This window comes from Macrobrachium nipponense, chromosome 1 (genome assembly GCF_015104395.2).
Source record: "Macrobrachium nipponense isolate FS-2020 chromosome 1, ASM1510439v2, whole genome shotgun sequence".
NCBI lineage: Eukaryota > Metazoa > Arthropoda > Malacostraca > Decapoda > Palaemonidae > Macrobrachium > Macrobrachium nipponense.
Window position 1 is genome coordinate 81295168 of NC_087200.1, and position 18834 is coordinate 81314001.

Here is an 18834-nt window from a genome sequence, read left to right on the forward strand (position 1 = left end):
CAGTCGCTAATTACTTTGCCCAGGCTATAAATTACTTGTTAAACACTGAACAAAGGAAGCATTATCCTGAGGTATATTCTTACCTACAGCATGGTCTTAATTCCAGAAAACATTCCTCCTATTATAACGCAACTTAATTTATTTTTAGATTCACAGGGTCTTCTGAGAGTTAAGAGTAAATTCAAAAAATGGAATTATGGCTTAAGTGGAAATTACCCTTTATTATTGCACCCAGACAGTCATTTGACCAAACTAATTATTTGGGATGCACACCTCAAATTATTACATTCAGGATGTTATTCTGTATTAACAGAGCTCAGAAAGCATTATTACATCCCTAAAGATTTCTCAGTTGTGAAAAAGGCTCTTAAACAGTGTGTTCATTGTCGTAGGTTAATAATCGTTATATAAGGTTAATCGGAACCTTTTACAGAGACTTCAGAGCAGATCCTCCTACGGTTCCTTTTTCTAACATATTTATGGATTATTTAGGACCCTTCAATACGAAGGATGGGAAAAAGAGACCCGTAAGGTTTGGTTTACTATGTATCACCTGTACTTGGTCTAGGGCAGGCAAGTAACCTCAAAATTTGTAGGAGTTTGCATGTTGCAGAATTTTTTTTTTTAGAGCATTTCAGCTACACTGCTTTGAGTACGGGATTCCTCAACTTTGTATTAGTGATCTTGGAACTCAGTTGGTGGCAGGAGCTAATACCATAACTTCCTTCATTAGTGACCCTCAGACGCAATTATTTTGAGGACAATAATGTAAAACCTCTCTCCTTTCAGCAATATTTCAAAGGCTGCAGTCAATTGGGATCATTAGTAGAAGTCTGTGTAAAAATGGTAAAAAGATTAATGTTTGGAGCAATTAAGAATTTTGTATTGACGTATGTAGACTTTGAATTTCTTGTCTGTAATTTGTGCATCTCATTAATCGACGACCTATAGCCTTCAACGAAGCTGTTCGTGCTGAGACTGACACGTGCCCGAACCAATTACGCCGGAACAGCTCGTGCGAGGCTATGAATTGACTTCTCTAAACCTTATCCCTAATCTCCAACCTCTTTCAGTTGAAGATCCAGAATTTGACCCTGATAATCCAGCTATTTCTCAGAATTACCTAAAGTTGTGTAAAATTAGGCAGACATTAATAGAGACCTATCATAATGAATTTCTAGGTACTCTGATTCAACAAGCAGTTGACAGAAAGGGGCGGTATCGTCCCGTTACTCATAAATTACTAAAGGTTGGCGATGTTGTATTAATTAAGGAGGAACATACCAAAAAGAATAATTATCCTCTAGGCATAATTCTAGAAGTTTTTAAGAATGATTTGGGTGAAGTTACCCATGCTGTTATTAAGAAGGGAAAAACAGGCCAGACATCAAGGTTGCATGTAAATAATATTATTCCAATACTAGAAAACACAGGAAGTACTAATTCAGCTACTCCTGATATTTGTAATTCTGTACTTCGTCCTTAAGGCCCAAAAGAAAGGCTGCTATATTAAGCCAAGAAAGGACAAGAAAGATGCTTTAATCTTTATTCAGTTTTATTTGTAATTTTCTTGTATTTAATTTAATTATTTTTACATTTTTTAAATGTATTTTTTCTTACAATTGTCCAGTTACATATGTTTCAGGATGGAATTTTTTCATTTCTGAAAAAATTCCATCTTCGCCCCTGGACTGTACAAGACATTTCATATTCCTCACGGCGACAGGAAAGACTAGTAATTATTAAGAAACTTGGTATTTCAATTGCCCTACTCTTGGTACCATCAAACTGTCTTTCCTGCCGTCCAGTCTTTTAAAGATGGGTAGTTTGCTAACTCCTCCTCCTTTCATATGCTTTACTCGAGCGAAAACGGCGACGAGGAGCCAGGCAGCCCGGCCGTCAGGCGACTCAGCGAGACTCAGAGAGAGACAAAGAGAAGAGAGCAGAGACCTCACTCACCTGGGAAGGTTCCTACAATTTTGATTCGTCCGACATGCCTGTCTTAGGCTAAAGGCTTTTTATTGGGATCCCTGGTCTACGTCATCCTCTTGAGAAAATTCTGCCAAAATCCATCTGCAACGAACTTTGTGCATGTTCGACAATGGTGAGTACCAAGAATATATAGGGCTTATTTTTAAGGTTATCATTGCGAACTCTCATTGCCTTGTGTTGCCTATTCAAGTTTTCCTGTCTGTCATTTTTAACTTATGAAGATTCGTTATAGTTTTTTGTGGTCAATATGTTTTATACATCGTATTCTCTTGTCCTTTCAGGTGATTTAGCTCTTCGGACTAGTAACTTCTAGGAACTTACTTCATAAAATTCACGTTGTTAAACACATGAGGATTAGGGGAGTGAAATAAAGGGCCTTGAAGAAATCGTCTAATACATTAATGTTTGCGAGTGGTTAGATTTATGACGGATTGTCTCCCATATTACGACCGAGCAAATTTATATTAGGTTTACCGTTCATTTCAGGATGGTGTTTGGTTTCGGTGTATCGGCCCTTTTATTTCCTTCCTGATACTAATGTAAACCTCAGTTGCTCAATTGTAAGGTAATTTTAAGTGGTTATTATTCCTATGGGTATATTTTTCTACATAAATGACCATGACTTTTAGATACTAATCTTCCTGAATATTTCTTTACAGACAGCGAGCGAAGCAGAACGAAGGAAACGCCCTACGATCTACGTGAATTGCCTTGTTCTCTTACCAGTTGTTTATAACTACGGTACTACGTTATTTTAAAGGCCTATTTATGTAATAAATATCATATTCAATTACATTTTTCCTTCCAACCTTTATTTCAAACCACAGATTTTTAAGGTGTTCTGCTTATTCCTCTAGTTTTAAGTTATCATAAGTTAGCATAAGCGTAATATTAAGTTCTATTACGTATTTTAAGGCTAACATATGTTACTCTGCATTAGTTTAAGATTTATATGATAACTTTGTAATATTTAAACTAGATTATACTTATATTATGTATTTTTGTGTTTTCTTGTTACCTCTTACTATATCTTTTCCCAAGCTTGTGCTAATTCTCTGGTACTATTTCACAAAGCGACACGGGCTTAGCCCAGAAAAGGGATTTTGACGAAGGAAAAATCTATTTCTGGGCAATGGCCCGTGTCGCCCAGTGAAATCCCCCCCTATTTTCTCTCCCACCCCTGTGCCCAAGCTTGGTCTTCTAACGTCAAGGATGGCCACAAGAGGCGCTGGTGTTAGCGTGGTTGGATGAGTAGTAGCAGTTGCTTGGCGCAGCAGGTGTGTACCAGCTCTCTCTGGAAGGGGGATTTTGGGTGGAGGAGAGATCTAAATGACAAGAGGTCCGTGGTAGTGGTCTCATTCGCCCCAGTACCATACCGACACTATTATTTAGAGTGAGCGAGTCAGAATACTCTGACATCCCCCTCTTTTATTTTTCTCTGGTAATGTTAGCATTATTTACCTTAGAAATATGAACTGAAGGGATATTTCACTGGGCGACACGGGCCATTGCCCAGAAATAGATTTTTCCTTCGTCAAAATCCTTTTTTTAATCAATTTGTATTTTTCATAATTTACAAACCTAAGGTCTTTACGTAGGGGAAAATCGCTAAGTGCTAGCTGGATGACTAGCTTAAAAACAGAGCAAAGTTTGGTGGCAGCAAGGTGATAGCCAACGGGGTAAGAGTAGGCAGAGTCAGACCTCTCTTACCTCTCTTGTGCGACGTGACATACCAGTTATCTTCCAGCCCATATACTTGTACAAGGGGGTATTGGGGTTTGTAAGTTATGAAAAATACAAATTGATTAAAAATTTGTCATTTGTTCAACATATACAGCACAAACCCGAAAGTCTTTATAGGGGAGATTTAATTTTGGTGGGATGATAAATTAAGCTTCAGAACCGACTTGATGTTCAGCTCACCTGGGCTCACTTCCTGGTCAACTATTAGAGCATAAGGAGTAATATGCCTCTGATCTGTTAAATGAAAGATTACTCCACAGCCAGACATCTGGGCTTTGACACAATGGAAACACCAGCCTACATTATGCCTAGGAAGCAGGAAAAGAACCTGCAAGTGATAGAGAACAGAAACAGGTATGTAGTTACCAACCTTGTTCCATTGTCAATTCCTCTCTCCCCTTGTAAGAGAGAGGGTAGGACTAACTTCTGTTCCTAGAATTTATATTGCGCAGGAACAATCATAATAGAAAATATATAATGGTTGCTCACTCACCTGTATCAGGCCAGTTCTAGCAAATGATGGCTTACATCTCTCCCCTGCCCACCTGAAAAGAAGAAGAAATGGAAAGGAAGAAGGCCAGTCACCTCATTCACTCTCACTTTCATAACCAAATTTTTAGGCAAGATACAACTTGTCACGCTAGTGGCACTGGATGAGCTACACAACTTGCTGTGCAGCCACCCACCAGACCTACCTCGTTGACTGTGAGTTCGATTCCCAGGCATTCCATTGAGGGGTGAGAGATGTGCATTTCTGGTGATAGAAGTTCACTCTCAATGTAGTTCAGAAGTCACGTAAAGCCACTGGTCCAGTAAAACACCATACAAAAAAAAAAAAAAAAACAATGAAAAAGTGTTCAAGGATCTATGGATCATGTCCCGAAGGTAGGAGGTGGTGAAGGTCATTTGATGGAACACATGTAACAGCCTTCAGGTTCTTTTTGAAAGCAATGATGGAAGGGACAAAGCCCCTAACATCATGAGCTCTTGTATGCACTGTATTGGCATCTGCAATTGAAGAGGTACTGTATGCACGTCTAATTACTTCATGTGGCCAAAAGGAGATGGTATTCTTGGAGACTTCTTTTTTGTTCCAGCCCATACTAACATAAAATCTTCAACACTCACACCTGAGATATCAAGTCCTCTCTAGATAGCTTTGCAGAACCCTGACAGGACATAGAAGTAATTCCTTTAGATTGTTACCAACACTGTCAGAGAGCTGATCGAGAAGGACTCAAATCTGTCATCAGGCACCAAGGGATTTTGACTCTTAGCTACGAATTCCAGGAATAATTCAAAGGCAACCAACCCCCCACCTCTCGAGTGTTTCACACTCAAAGAGAGGCCATGGAGTTCTACTCTCTCTGATGAGGGTAAGACCAGCAAGAAGACCATCTTGAAAGTAAAATTTCTGTCTGATGAACCTCATAAGGGTTCACATTGTGAAAGAGGGAGACTGCTAAGGAGTGTCAAATCCCAGTTAGGAGGTTTTAGCTCTCTCAGGGGGCAAGAATGCATTAAACTCTTCAGTTTAGAAGCATGGAGATTTCCCAAAACACCTCCAACTTCTTGTTGCCTCTGGTCATGATTTGGTCTATCACTGGTCTTCCCCACAGATGGAACAATCTATCTGCTACCTCCGGGTTTAATGAGCACTCTGTCCCCAACACTTGACCCTGATTGCTCAGCTTGTCTGCCACTATATTCCTCTTGCCTGGGATGTATCTGACTGAAAAGTCCACTTAGTAAGTCACTGCCCACTGGTGTAGCTGTACTGTCAATTCAAGATGTTGAAGGAAGACTAGTCCCCTCCTGTTTGTTGACATATGCCACCACCATGGTATTGTTGGACATTACAACCACTGAGTGTCCTGTCACCCTCTCCTGGAACTCCTGAAGGGCTAAGAAAGTTGCCTTTAGCTCCAGGATGTTGATGTGAAGTTTCTTGTCTTGTTGATCCCACACACTTGAGGTCAGGAGGTCTTCCAAGCATGCTCGTTCAAGGAGTCTAAGAACAGAAGGAACCCTGGAGGGGGAGTGTGAAGGGGTACTCCTATGGCCAAGTTCCTGTACTCCAGCCACTAGGGTAAGTCCTGTATCACTTCCTTTGAGAGAAGAACTCAGAGGAGGGGAGAATCCTTTGATGGGAACCAAAACTCTTTCCACCTCCACTAAAGAGATCAAAGGTGGAGACATCCACGAGGAACGAGCTTCTATAGGGACGACAGGCGATCTAGAACAATCTGCCACTGATGTACTGGTTGCTCTTGTCCAAAGAGGAAGGAATGTTTGATGATCTTGAACTTGTCGATGCATGGCTCTGATGGAAATACACCTTGCCGCTGTCATGTCTATTAGCATGCTCAGATAAAATTAGTTCTTTGGCTGGGCAAAAAGTATGACTTCCCCATATTTATCACTACTACAAATTCCTGAGTTGTGACAAAATTGGAGTAGATGGTCTCTGTCCTGGATCAACTTTATTCAAGAAATTCCCAAGGCCAGCTAGTCATCGAGGTATCTCAACATGCATATCCCATGTGAATGAGCCCAGATTGAAACTAGGGTGAAGACTTGTAAACACCTGTAGGGCAGTAGAGAGGCCGAAGCAAAGCACTTGAATTGATACACTGTCTCTCCTAGAATGAACTGCAGGAACTTGAGATGAGTGGTAGATTGGAATCTGGAAGTATGATTCCTTCAGGTCTATCATTAGCATAAATTCGGACTTCCTGATGACTGCTAAAACTGTGTGGGGCATTTCCATCTGAACCAAGTCTTTCTGATGAAAAGGTTCAAGACAGGTAGGTATATGACCTATCTCCAATCCCCTGATGCTTTTGCTACCAGAAACCTAGGGATCGATCCTTCATGACCTCCAGGGCTCCTTTTTCCATCATTACCTCCAATACTTTCTGGAAAGCCAGATCCTTCAGTGAGCACTAAATGCAAGTTCCTAGAGTGAGGGGACAATCAGAGAGAGGAGGAGGAATCTTGAAGGGGAGCAGATATCTCACCTGCAGATATCTACCCAGGTCTTCACTCTATGCTTTTGCCAAGTTGTCCAATTGCTCGGCAAGCAACCCCCCCACCAACAGCAATAATTGGGGAGTGGTGTCCACTCTAGCATTTTCCTCCTCTACCTCTGCCTCCTCTCCTGGGTTTGGTAGACCATGCTGAAAGGGAAACTGCTGAATTGTTCTCTTAGCAGGAACAGGAGAAGGCTGGCAACCTTGGCATGTGAAGGGCTAGAAGACTTATTCACAGCTTGGTGGACCAGACAATGTCACTCTATGTCAATCAACTGCTGCCTCAACCTGTTCCTTAGGAAAAAGTGACGAAGATCACAGAATGGTTCTGTTTCTCAGTACTAAGGTAGAATCAGGTCCAACAAATCTGGAGATCTTAAGGAGGGCAGCATCTCTTCTTTTCAATAACCAATCGGCTCACATATTGGTTGTTAGGTGAGCTAGATACAAGACTGTCTTGTCACCAGACTGCAGCAGTCTAAGGAAGGTGGCATTCTCCTCAGTGTTGGTAGCCATGGTAGCCAAAGAAATCTTGCCTAGCGTTGTTGACCAAAGATCAAGCCACAAAACCAGCTGGAACGCTGAAGACAATGTCAACTCTATCAATGTGTAAAGGAGGTGCCCTCTGCCTTCATTTGATCTAAAGAAAGATCCAGGCCTAGACGAATCAAGTCTGGAACTACCTAGACGAATCAAGTCTGGAACTACCTGTCTTGATTGTAACGAAATGTTACGGGTTTCATAGAAACGTCTATGTCATGGAAGAGGAAGAGAGTATCTTAACCCTTAAACGCTGAAGCGGTATTTCAAAAATCGTCCCCCGTATGCCGGCGGCGTTCGCGAGTGAGCACCGAAGCGGAAAAAATGTTTTTTTCAAAAAATCACAGCACACTTAGTTTTCAAGATTAAGAGTTCATTTTTGGCTCCTTTTTTTGTCATTGCCTGAAGTTTAGTATGCAACCATCAGAAATGAAAAAAATATCATTATCATATATAAATATTGGGATATATGACAGCGCAAAAAAAATTTCATTTCTGGGCTCTGCTCGTGTCGGCCTATGAAGGATCTTATATCATTCTTTCTAGGTAAAATTAATCTAAAATTACCAGAGAAAAACAAAATTAAGAAAATGTCAGTAAAAACTGACTCGCTCACTCTTAAAAAGAAGTGTCGGTATGATAATAGGGGTAAGTGTGGAACACTACCACGAGACAATCACCAATTAGAACTTCCAATCAGAATCCCCCCAAGAGAGAGCTGATACCAACGGGCGATGCAGCCGCTACTACTACTACTAAGGACGCCACGGACAGCAGCGCCCCTAGCGGACATCCTTAATTTTTTAGCGCTAGCGTCAAGACGCAATTTTTTTTCCTTGTGCGTGCTATTTCTGGATTTATCTCTATAATATACCATGGAACGCTCTGCTATTGCCACGGCTAAGTTAAGTAACTCATAAAGTAATATTTTACCTCATTTTTTATCTTCCGGGTACCAGTATTTTTCCTCTTAATAGGTCATATACGGTTCCCCCCCGCCCCGGTTGTCTCGTGGCGGCGCCATGCTGCCTCGTAAGAATTCCCGGTCCTCCATACTGGGACTTCTTATACTTATGGGCTTACTATATTACGTCATTGTTTTTACATCGAGTTTTAGCTAGTTCAGCCCTCCTACCATTTCTCTTAGTTTGGTATTTAGGGCTATTATTATTATTCCGGCCCAGCATCCCGGCTCTTGCTCTTCATCGGCTATCGCTGGCTCCGAGTAGGCTTCTGTTTCTTGGAACAGTCTGCCTCCTCCTGGGCTCTTTCTCTTTTACTAAAAGTGTCTTTTCCATCTTTTTCGATGTATATTTTTATTATATTTATGGGTGTTAGGCTAGCCTAGGTGCTTGTTCCTTGTATTGGTACAGCCTGGTTCACGTGGCCCTCTCACGGTTGTGTTGCTCCGCGGCCTAGGCCACTTGCGGTCACGTGTTCCATCGCACCTTACCCTGCCCCCGCCCTCCCCCCCTTCTGGTATAGGGAGGAGCTGGGGGACCCCTTGGTTGTCATGACAACCTCAGTTGCCTTCTCTCACTCCTACTCTGAGGCGGCCAGGGGTTCCTCCCAGCGGGGGGTATAGGGCGACCACTCATGAGGTACCGGGTCTCCGTGCGGGTAGTCGGTGAGGCGGGGAGGAGTAGGCCATCCCTCCCCCCCTCTCTCACTCCCGCCGTGTTACACAGAGACCTTCCTCCCCCCCTCCCCAGTTGCTCAGCCACCTCCCTCGCTATACGAAAGGAGCCTTCCGTCGCAGCCGGGGCACCTTTGGTTATAGATTACTGGCTCCGCTAGCGGCGGGGTGGGCACCACTAGTGGTCGGTTGCTTGCCTACTATATCCTTACATCTCTCCCCCGCTACCGGAAGGGAGCTTGCTTCTTAGCCCGCGCACTCTTCTAGTAGAACGGGCGGAGGGAGGTTTGTATTATTATTATTTTAAGGATATACCCTAATTTTACAATGAATTGTGTAATATGATTATTTTTATCTACCATCCCCGCCATTTTCCGTCGTGGTTTCCATTTACCACCACTCCTGGTTGGTTCCCTTTTGTGTCCCCGCCATCAGCGGAGCTATAGCCTAGGGCACACAACCAACCTAGTTACCACACGTATTTTTGGCGGGCTCTGGTTTAATCTAACTTTATCGCTCCGGCACCACGGAGCATCTGTTAGACTGTAAGTGTTTACCTGGTACTCATGTATCTTTCTTACAGGCTACCAACTGTCAGGTCCCAGCGTGGGCAACGCGACGTTTGTACGACCCCTGCGGCCTACGATGAGTGCAGGTCTCACGCCCCATGTGCCACGTCATACAATGAGATGATCGTCTGGCACCCAGAGCCTGCGCCATCTGCTACGACCTGGTCGGTCAGCTGGGAGATGGGGTAAGTCCGTTATAGGCTTCCTTATCATTTTACTAACAACTCTTAGTCATAAGTTTATTGTTAACCCGTTCCGCCACTGGAAGCTAATCTCGCTTTTCTTTCAGGCTACTGGTGTGAGGGAAGTCGCCCTCGCCACCCTGAAAGCGTGGGTGGGAGGCTTCGGGAAGAACGCCGCCAAAGGCCAGCCCTACATTCTGGATAAGAAGCTGGCCGTCCAGATCTTCCCTGCGGGCAAGTCGACCGGTTACGTTGACCCCTTGTCCGCTGCCCCTCTGATAGCCTCCATCCCAGCAAGACCTCCAGCAATCCTTTGGGTCGTAGCCTCCCAGGAGTCGGTCCCGGACGTCGCTGCCCTGGACCTTAACATCGAGCCCATGGCGGTAGGGGTGGAGGATTTGTTGGTTGAGGTAGGTGTGGTGCGCCCAAGGTCTTCCTTGGGTGCTCCTGGATCTTCTCCTGTCCCTTCTTTCCAGTGCTTCATTCCAAGGTTTTGTGGGATCTGAGATCCCTACCCGTCTCTCCCCGCTCTCTCTGTACCCCCAAAGGTGAAGGGACAGAGAGAACCGAAGACTCTGGCCAAGACAACTTCGAGGAAGTCGTCTTCGTCTTCTTCAGGCTAGGAAGTCGTCGACTTCCTACGCCGATGCGGTGAAAGCGAAGCCGAGCTCTTCTCACTCAAAGAGCTCCAGAAGCAAGGCTTCTAAGCTAGAAGGCTCGCGCTCTCCCCGCCGAGCCAGTGCCTTCTCCCGCCTCCACCGCTTCCACTCCGGCTACGCCGGTAGGAGGAGCAGGCCTAGCACCTTTGATCCCTCTGCTTTCTCAGCAGTGGTGATGCAACAGGTGGGCGAGCTGGTTGGCTCGCAAGTCTCCGCCCTGGGGACGAGATTCGAGCAGATGTTCGCACAGTTGTCGAGCACTCTGTCTCAATCAGGCCAGTCGATACAAGACCTCTCTAACAGGGTTAGAGAAAATGAGGACCGAGTAGCTGGGCTATCTCAGGTTCCTCTTCCAGTCTCCCCAGCGCCAAGCACTGGGATTCTCCAACTCCCGCCATACGACTCTCTGCCAGCTTTCTCCATGGAGAACCCATGGAGAGTAGCTGCCTACGCTCCTTTCAAGGATGGGATGATCTCTATCCCGGAGTGTGGAACTCGAAGGATTGAGGACTTCGAGTTTTACCCTCCAGGTCTGACGCAGCCTTTCATCGGTTATGCTAGGCTGACCGTAACGGCTCTGACTAGGGAAGACAAGATCTCTAGAGAGTCGGTCCTATACAGTAGAGATCATGCTCAGCGGGAATGGGTTCACTGCCTTGAGGACTGGGAGTGTACGAACACTAAACTCCAGGCCTACAAGAGTCCCTTCACTATTTTCGCGACGGAAGAGGAGGTTTCTCTTCCGTTCGCCACGAAATTAGTGGAGAAGTCCCTTCAGGCAGTCCTCAAGGATGAGCCCATCCCACAGTTGAGGGAGGCGGAGTCTACTTCTCCGCTCTTCCCGGCTTTCGGAGAATTGTGGGAGAACTTGCCAGCTACGTTCACGCTTGGTAAGCTCAAACCGGACTGCGCCATGGACCAGTTCGGCGAGAAGCTACCAAGGCTGCCGGATTCCCTAATCCAGGCAGAGTTTGATGCGCGAACCAGGTTTGGCAGGTCCCTCAATTCCCTTATATTACGGAAATGGCTGCCCTCTCTTATGCTACGGAACCGCTGTTCAAGATTTTGGCGAAATCTCAGTTCCAGACGGTACTAACGGACGCTTTTGACTTCTTCCAAGCTAGGAGGAACTGCCGAAAGCATGTTCTACAAGAATGTACTATTAGGCATGAGCCGAATAGACTCTTGGCTCTAGCATGTGGGGAGCGGATCTCTTCCCAGAGTCCGCTGTCAACGAAGTACACCCACGAAGCTGCTAGGCTCAACCAGAGCCTTAGAGCTAGGTGGGGTATTTCCTCGAAGAGGAAACAAGATTCCGTTCCCACTGCTGGTAAGAAACGAAAGAAGGCTGGTAAGAGGTTCCAGCCGTATCAGAAACACACCAGCAACAGCAGCAATTTGTGCAGGCGGTCCCGGTTACCCAACAAGGACAACCTGCTAGTTCGAAGCAGAACAGCCATCCTCCTGTTGTCCCCTCAATCACAGCCATCCACCTCCTACGCTATCTCGCCGGCCTTCAACCCTACATATGAGGCTCAAGGCTACAAACAGCCGAGAGGTAGGGCGAGAGGTTACTTTCGTCAGCGTGGCGCAGGAAGGGCGACAAGAAGCAGCAGTTCAGAGGAGGGCGTGGTGGCCAACCCGCCCATCAACAATGAGGCTCCCCAGGGTAGGAGGGAGGCTGTTCCTCTTCCGCCAGAGGTGGGGGTTCAGCACTTGGGGTCATTTACAGAGCATAGTGTCCAAAGGATTGGGCTGGAGTTGGATCAAAGATCCTCCTCCAATCAAATCATTCCACCAGATACCGTCAGAGGAATTGACAGATTACGCGGAAGAACTCCTTCAGAAAGGAGCTATTGCGAGAGTCAAGCATCTAAAATTTCAAGGTCGCTTATTCAGCGTGCCAAAGAAAGGCTCAACAAAAAGAAGGGTAATCTTAGACTTGTCAAAGCTAAACTCTTTCATTCGTTGCGACAAGTTCAAGATGCTTACCCTCTCGCAAGTAAGGACCTTACTTCCGCGTGGAGCCGTCACATGCTCCATCGATCTTACAGACGCATACTATCCATATCCCTATAGCCATGGCACTTCCGCCCATTCCTAGGATTCAGGCTAGGAAATCAAACATTCTCATTCAAAGTGATGCCCTTCGGTCTGAATGTAGCCCCCAGGGTATTCACAAAAATAGCAGAAGTGGTTTGTACAACAATTGAGAGCTCAGGGAATCATGGGTAGCAGCATACCTCGACGATTGGTTGATCTGGGCACCAACAGTCGAGGAATGTCTCAAAGCCACCAAAAAGGTAGTTCACTTTCTGGCCAACATCTGGGGTTCCAGATAAACAAAAACGAAATCCAGACTTACTCCGGAATCTCGTTTTCAGTGGCTAGGAATCCAATGGATTTGTCTTCCCACAATCTGTCAATTCCAGTGGCCAAACGGAAGGAAATAGCAAAATCTGTCAGGCAATTTCTCAAATGCAAACAAACGTCAAGGAGAAACCAGGAGAGAATCCTAGGATCCCTTCAGTTGCTTCGGTAACAGATATCCTTCTTGAAGCAAGGCTGACAGATATAAATCGAATTTGGCGGTCAAGAGCAAACTCCAAATATCGAGACAAGTTTGTCAGTAATCCCACAGATCCTCCGCAATCACTACGGCCTTGGGTCAAAAGTAAAGAACTTAGCCAAGAAAGTACCCCTTCAATTATCCCCTTCCCCTTCCAGTGTTTAACCATTCACACGGATGCCTCCCTGTCCGGGTGGGGGGATACTCTCAGTTCAAACAGGTTCAGGGACTTGGTCAGTTCAATTTCGCCAGCTCCACATAACGTGTTGGAAGCAATGGCAGTATTTCTTCTTACTCTGAAGAGACTGCTTCCCCCGAAGAAGTCTCATCTAAGGCTAGTTTGGACAGTGGCAGTGGTAGTTTCATTGCATCACAGAGGAGGGTCCAATCCAAGCATGTGAATCAATGTCATGATAGCCATCTTTGCATTAGCAAACAAACACAGATGGCATCTCTTCTGCCACTCACCTGGCAGGAGTAAGGAATGTGATAGCAGACGCCCTGTCCCGGTCAGTTCCTCTGGAATCAGAGTGGTCTCTAGACGACGGTCATTCCAGTGGGTAAGCCTGAGAGTCCCAGGTCTCCAGTGGATCTCTTCGCCTCACAAGCGAACCACAAGCTCCCTTGCTATGTGGCCCCCAACCTGGACCCTCTGGCTTTATGCCACGGACGTCCTGTCGTTGGATTGGAATCAGTGGAGGAGAATTTATGTTTTTCCTCCAGTGAATCTTCTCTTGAAAGTCCTAAGCAAACTAAGGTCTTTCAAAGGGATAGTAGCTCTGATTGTCACCGGACTGGCCCAAGAGCAACTGGTATCCTCTTCTTCTGGAATTGGGTCTCCGACCTCAACGATCCCCAATCCCAAGCTATCACATCAGTACAAATGAGGACTGTGTTTCGCTTCCTCAGGAATTCTCCAGACCCTAACTTTATGGACTTCATGAAGTTTGCGGCTAATAAAGATGCTGATATTGATCCACAGAATATTCTCTTCCTAGAATCAGATAAGAGAGAGTCAACCATTAGACAATATGACTCAGCTGTTAAAAAATTAGCATCTTTCTTGAGAGAATCGAACACTACAAACCATGACAGTTAATCTGGTATATCCTTTTTCAGATCCTTGTTTGAAAAAGCTTTAGCAGCTAGCACTATTACCACTCATAAATCGGTTTTCTTGAAGAAAATCTTCAAATAGGTTTTCAGATAGATCTGACTGAATCTTATTTCACATCTATCCCCAAAGCCTGTGCTAGACTTAGACCTTCTCAGAGGCCTACTACAGTTTCATGGTTCTTAAATGATGTCCTCAACTAGCTTCAGATACTGACAACTCATCTTGTACATTCATAATGCTCCTGAGGAAGACATTATTCTTATTAAGCCTACCTCAGGAGCTAGAATTTCAGAACTGTCGGCTCTATCCAGGGAATAGCGGGTCATGTGAATTCCTCCCTCAGGAGAAGTTCTACTTGCTCCGGATCGTAGCTTTTTAGCCAAAAATGAGGATCCTCTTGCAAGGTGGGCTCCTTGGAAGGAGGTTATCCCACTTCCACAGGATCCTTCTCTCTGCCCAGTATCAACTCTTAGAGCCTTTCTATCTCGTACTTCTTCAAGATCCTCAGGTGCTCCTCTTCATGAGAGAAAAAGGTGGTACTTTGTCAGTAAAAGGTATAGACAACAAATCCTTTACTTCATTAACAAGCCAACCCTGAGTTCATTCCCAAAGGCACATGATTCATTGTTCCTTTTTTCCATCTTGCCGTTCTGTTTCTCTGGTACTCTTTCATAGGCCGACACGAGCTGAGCCAGAAAAGGGATTTTGACGAAGGAAAAATCTATTTCTGGGTGATTGGCTCGTGTCGCCCTATGAAACCCCCCCTTTATGGTTTGTTCCCCCCCTTGCAGGACAAGATGTTTTTAGATGTTTTTAGATTAAGGATGTCCGCTAGGGGCGCTGCTGTCCGTGGCGTCCTCTAGTAGTAGTAGTAGCGGCTGCATCGCCCGTTGGTATCAGCTCTCTCTTGGGGGGATTCTGATTGGAAGTTCTAATTGGTGATTGTCTCGTGGTAGTGTTCCACACTCGCCCCTATTATCATACCGACACTTCTTTTTAAGAGTGAGCGAGTCAGTTTTACTGACATTTTCTTAATTTTGTTTTTCTCTGGTAATTTTAGATTAATTTTACCTAGAAAGAATGATATTAAGGATCCTTTCATAGGGCGACACGAGCCAATCACCCAGAAATAGATTTTTCCTTCGTCAAAATCCCTTATATAATTGTATACAGATCATGCTGTGAGCAAAACGGTTAAAGATAACGAGTTAATTTTTTTTCGTTGTATTGTACAGTAAATTGCGATAATTTTGCTATATAAAACATTGTAAAATTATCAAGGCAACACAGAGAAAATATTATCACAAAGTGATGCATGAATTCGCAACGTGCGGACATAAAAAAAAGCTGTTTTCAAAAATTCACCATAAATCGAAATATTGTGCTAGAGACTTCCCGTTTGTTGCAAAATTAAGGTAATTGATTGAATATTACTAGACTATAAGTGTTGTAGCTTACAATTGCAGTTTTCAACCATTTCGGTCGAGTTTAAGTTGACCGAAGGACAAATTTGTTCTATTTATCGTTATTTATATGAAAATATTTCAAAACTGATAAAAGCTACAACCATGAGTTGTTTTAAGTTGTATTCTACATGAAATTGTGCACATTTCCATATATAAAACTTTATGTAACGGCTAAATTAAGGTGGTGCAAACATTACGACAATCAGACAAAAAAATTTGTTATTTTTTTCGGAAGAGTTAACGCGCAGACGTAAGGAAATTTTTTTTTTTTTCATAAATTCACCATAAATCGAAATATTGTGCTAGAGACTTCCAATTTTTTGCAAAACAAAGGTGAATGATTGAATATTACTAGAATGTAAGAGTTTTAGCTTACAATTGCGTTTTTTTACCATTTCGGTCGAGTCAAAATTGACCAAAGGTTGATATTTTGGCACTTATTGTTATCTATATGAAAATATTTCAAAACTGATAAGAGCTACAACCATGGGTTGTTTTTAGTTGTATTCTACATGAAATTGTGCACATTTTCATATATAAAACTTTATGTAACAGCTAATTTAAAATGGTGCAAACATTACGACAATCGGACAAAAAAATTTATTATTTTTTCGGAAGTTACCGCGCGGACGTAAGGAAAATGTTTTTTTTTCATAAATTCACCATAAATCAAAATATTGTGCCAGAGACTTCCAATTTGTTGCAAAATGAAGGTAAATGATTGAATATTACTAGAATATAAGAGTTTTAGCTTACAATTGCGTTTTTCGACCATTTTGGTAGAGTCAAAGTTGACCGAAGGTTGAAATTTGGGCACTTATCGTTATTTATATGAAAATATTTCAAAACTGATAAAAGCTACAATCATGGGTTGTTTTTTGTTGTATTCTACAAGAAATTATGCACATTTTCATATATAATACTCCATGTAACAGCTAATATAAAATGGTGCAAAAATGATGTCAAAGCGACGAAATAATTTCTGAGATGTGTCGCTGATACTTTTTAGTGCTAGAAGAAAGAAATTCGCGCTTGCGTGCCTGGGTAACGATTGTAAACAAAACAACACCTTGATTCGTGAGCTCCCAGCATCCCCCAAGGTGCCTGATTCAAAAGTTTTTGCCTAGTAGGCCTATAACTATTTTTCCACAAATTTTAAAAAAAACTTTTTTATATCGACGTACCATGTCCAACCGGCACCCAACAGAAAATTTATATCGACGTTTAATACGTCCAATTGGCATTAAAGGGTTAAATGACCCGCCAGATTGTAGAAAATTGTCCCATCCAGAGATGAGAGGATTGAATTGGTTGAGGACACTGTAAGCATGATTGGACATGGCAAGTCAAATGATGCTTTCATGTCTCTCCTGGGACCCACAAGGGCCTCAGGACCTGAAGGAAAATTTAAACTGGTAGCTGCAGTCTCTTCAAGAGTTCATTGTATCCATGAATGAGTTCCATGACTTCTCAATACATTTGTCAGCAGTTCTTGGTTACCTGCATCTAGAGGGAGAGGGCCATTTCTGAGGGAGAGGGCCTTTCCGGGGCACGAGATTCTCAATCCAGGGTGTCAAGCAAAATATGGAATCACTTACATCCTTGTTGATTACTTAACCACGGTCCCATCTGCGAGAGCAAGAGTGTGGACAATTAGATGATGGCCATGGGTGAGTCTGCAACTGTACTTGAAGAATAGCCATGGCCATGCAAGCGAGACCATAGGCTACGTGGAGAGCAGTTAAGGCTGCGAGAGTAACACCGAGGGCTTCTTGTCTTAAGAGAGGAACAGTAATGATCATGAGAATCTGCAAGTGCCAACACTGATATCTGTGGCAGCATGCTCAACAGATAACTATCCAGCCACTGACTAAATTGTAATGTTTCTGTTATCCAGTTTCATTCTCAGTAACAAGCAGCAAATGCCAAACTAAGGTTTGTACTTTCATATGGATACACTAATCTATCACAATCAATATAAGTCTATGCTCACCTGTTTTCACTACTTCTGTCACTCTCTCTTCATCATTTCTTTCTGTTACTCTTTCTTTGTTATTTCTTTCAGTCAGTCTCTCTGCACCATTTCTTTCAAGAGAGTCTGTTGCTGCTATTTCATTCTCTGATATTTGCACATCCTCCTCTTCTTGAATGTCCTTACATTTTGATGATGATTTCAACTTCTGGAAAACAGGATATTCAAAAATATTTTATAATAAAATAAGATTTTATACATACTTACCAAATACATAATTACATAGCTATAGTTTCTACTTTACGCAGCATCTCAAAATTTGAAAATCGCAGTAGGGCTCTTGCGTTTTTGGTGTAGACAGTTTGTCCCGCCCACTACTGGGAGGAGGGAGGGCTCTGATTATGTAATTATTTGGTAGATATGTATGTATAAAATCTTACCTTATTATAAAAATGTAATTTTTACATAAGTAACTTACCAAATAATTACATAGCTGAATCATTAAAGAAAATTAATTAAAATAGCAGTAAATTAAAGAGCATTGTGAAATGCTTGTTGAAGAAGACAAAGTAGATCAATACTGCCTCTGGTTAAGGCTCCTCTCAACTTGTAGTGGTGTAGCAGTAAAGAGTCGCCTCTACTTTAGTGGGTGCTTTGCAACATGGGATTGAACCACAGGTTGCCAAAGCTAACAATCCAAACAAATCTGTATACAGTATGTACATATACGTACATATATATATGTGCCCTTGCCCTGGGCACAGTACAATAACAACATACATAACCAGAAAATAGTCCTACACCAAATTAAAATCTTTCAACTCAACCATTAAAAAACAAATGATGAAGGACACTCCTAACTCATAGTGCTCCCAGGTTTCCCTCAGAACTCATCAATCCTCAGTCAAGGAGAGGTGATAGCAAAAAATTAGTTTCCTATCCTTCATTACCCAATACTGTGCCAGCTGCGAAGAATTGGCCTAGTGTACTCATTTTTCATATACTGTTTCGATATCATGAAAATAATACATACTGAACACTGACTTGCATCTCCAAAATGTAGATTGCAAGACCATGGAAGGGGAGAGATTTCACTTGAAAGCCAATGAAGTGGAAATTGCTCTTATTTCATGCGCTTTTGCCTTGCACAATGGAGGAGTATCCTCTTGAATATTCTAAGCATCCTCTTGAATTTTCTGATGTGCTTCTGAAATTTCGGTTCTTAAAAGAGGTTTAATGCATTTCTGGAAAGTGGTTGTGTGGGATCCTTAACTGAACACCAAAGATTTTGTATGGGACCTCTAACCTTATATCTCTCCAAATAAGCCTTCTGTGCTCTCATTGGGCATACAGTGGT

The 18834-nt window shown here is 43.2% G+C and overlaps 1 protein-coding gene across 1 annotated transcript in view; it reads right to left on the bottom strand.

Annotated features, from left to right (window-relative positions):
* LOC135219408 (jouberin-like) overlaps positions 1 to 18834 on the bottom strand; it is a gene marked incomplete in the record, with an annotated part of 390670 nt that overhangs the window by 317211 nt on the left and 54625 nt on the right. The window contains 1 exon segment of the mRNA XM_064256160.1: positions 17499 to 17685. Coding sequence (XP_064112230.1) covers positions 17499 to 17685 — 187 coding nt within the window.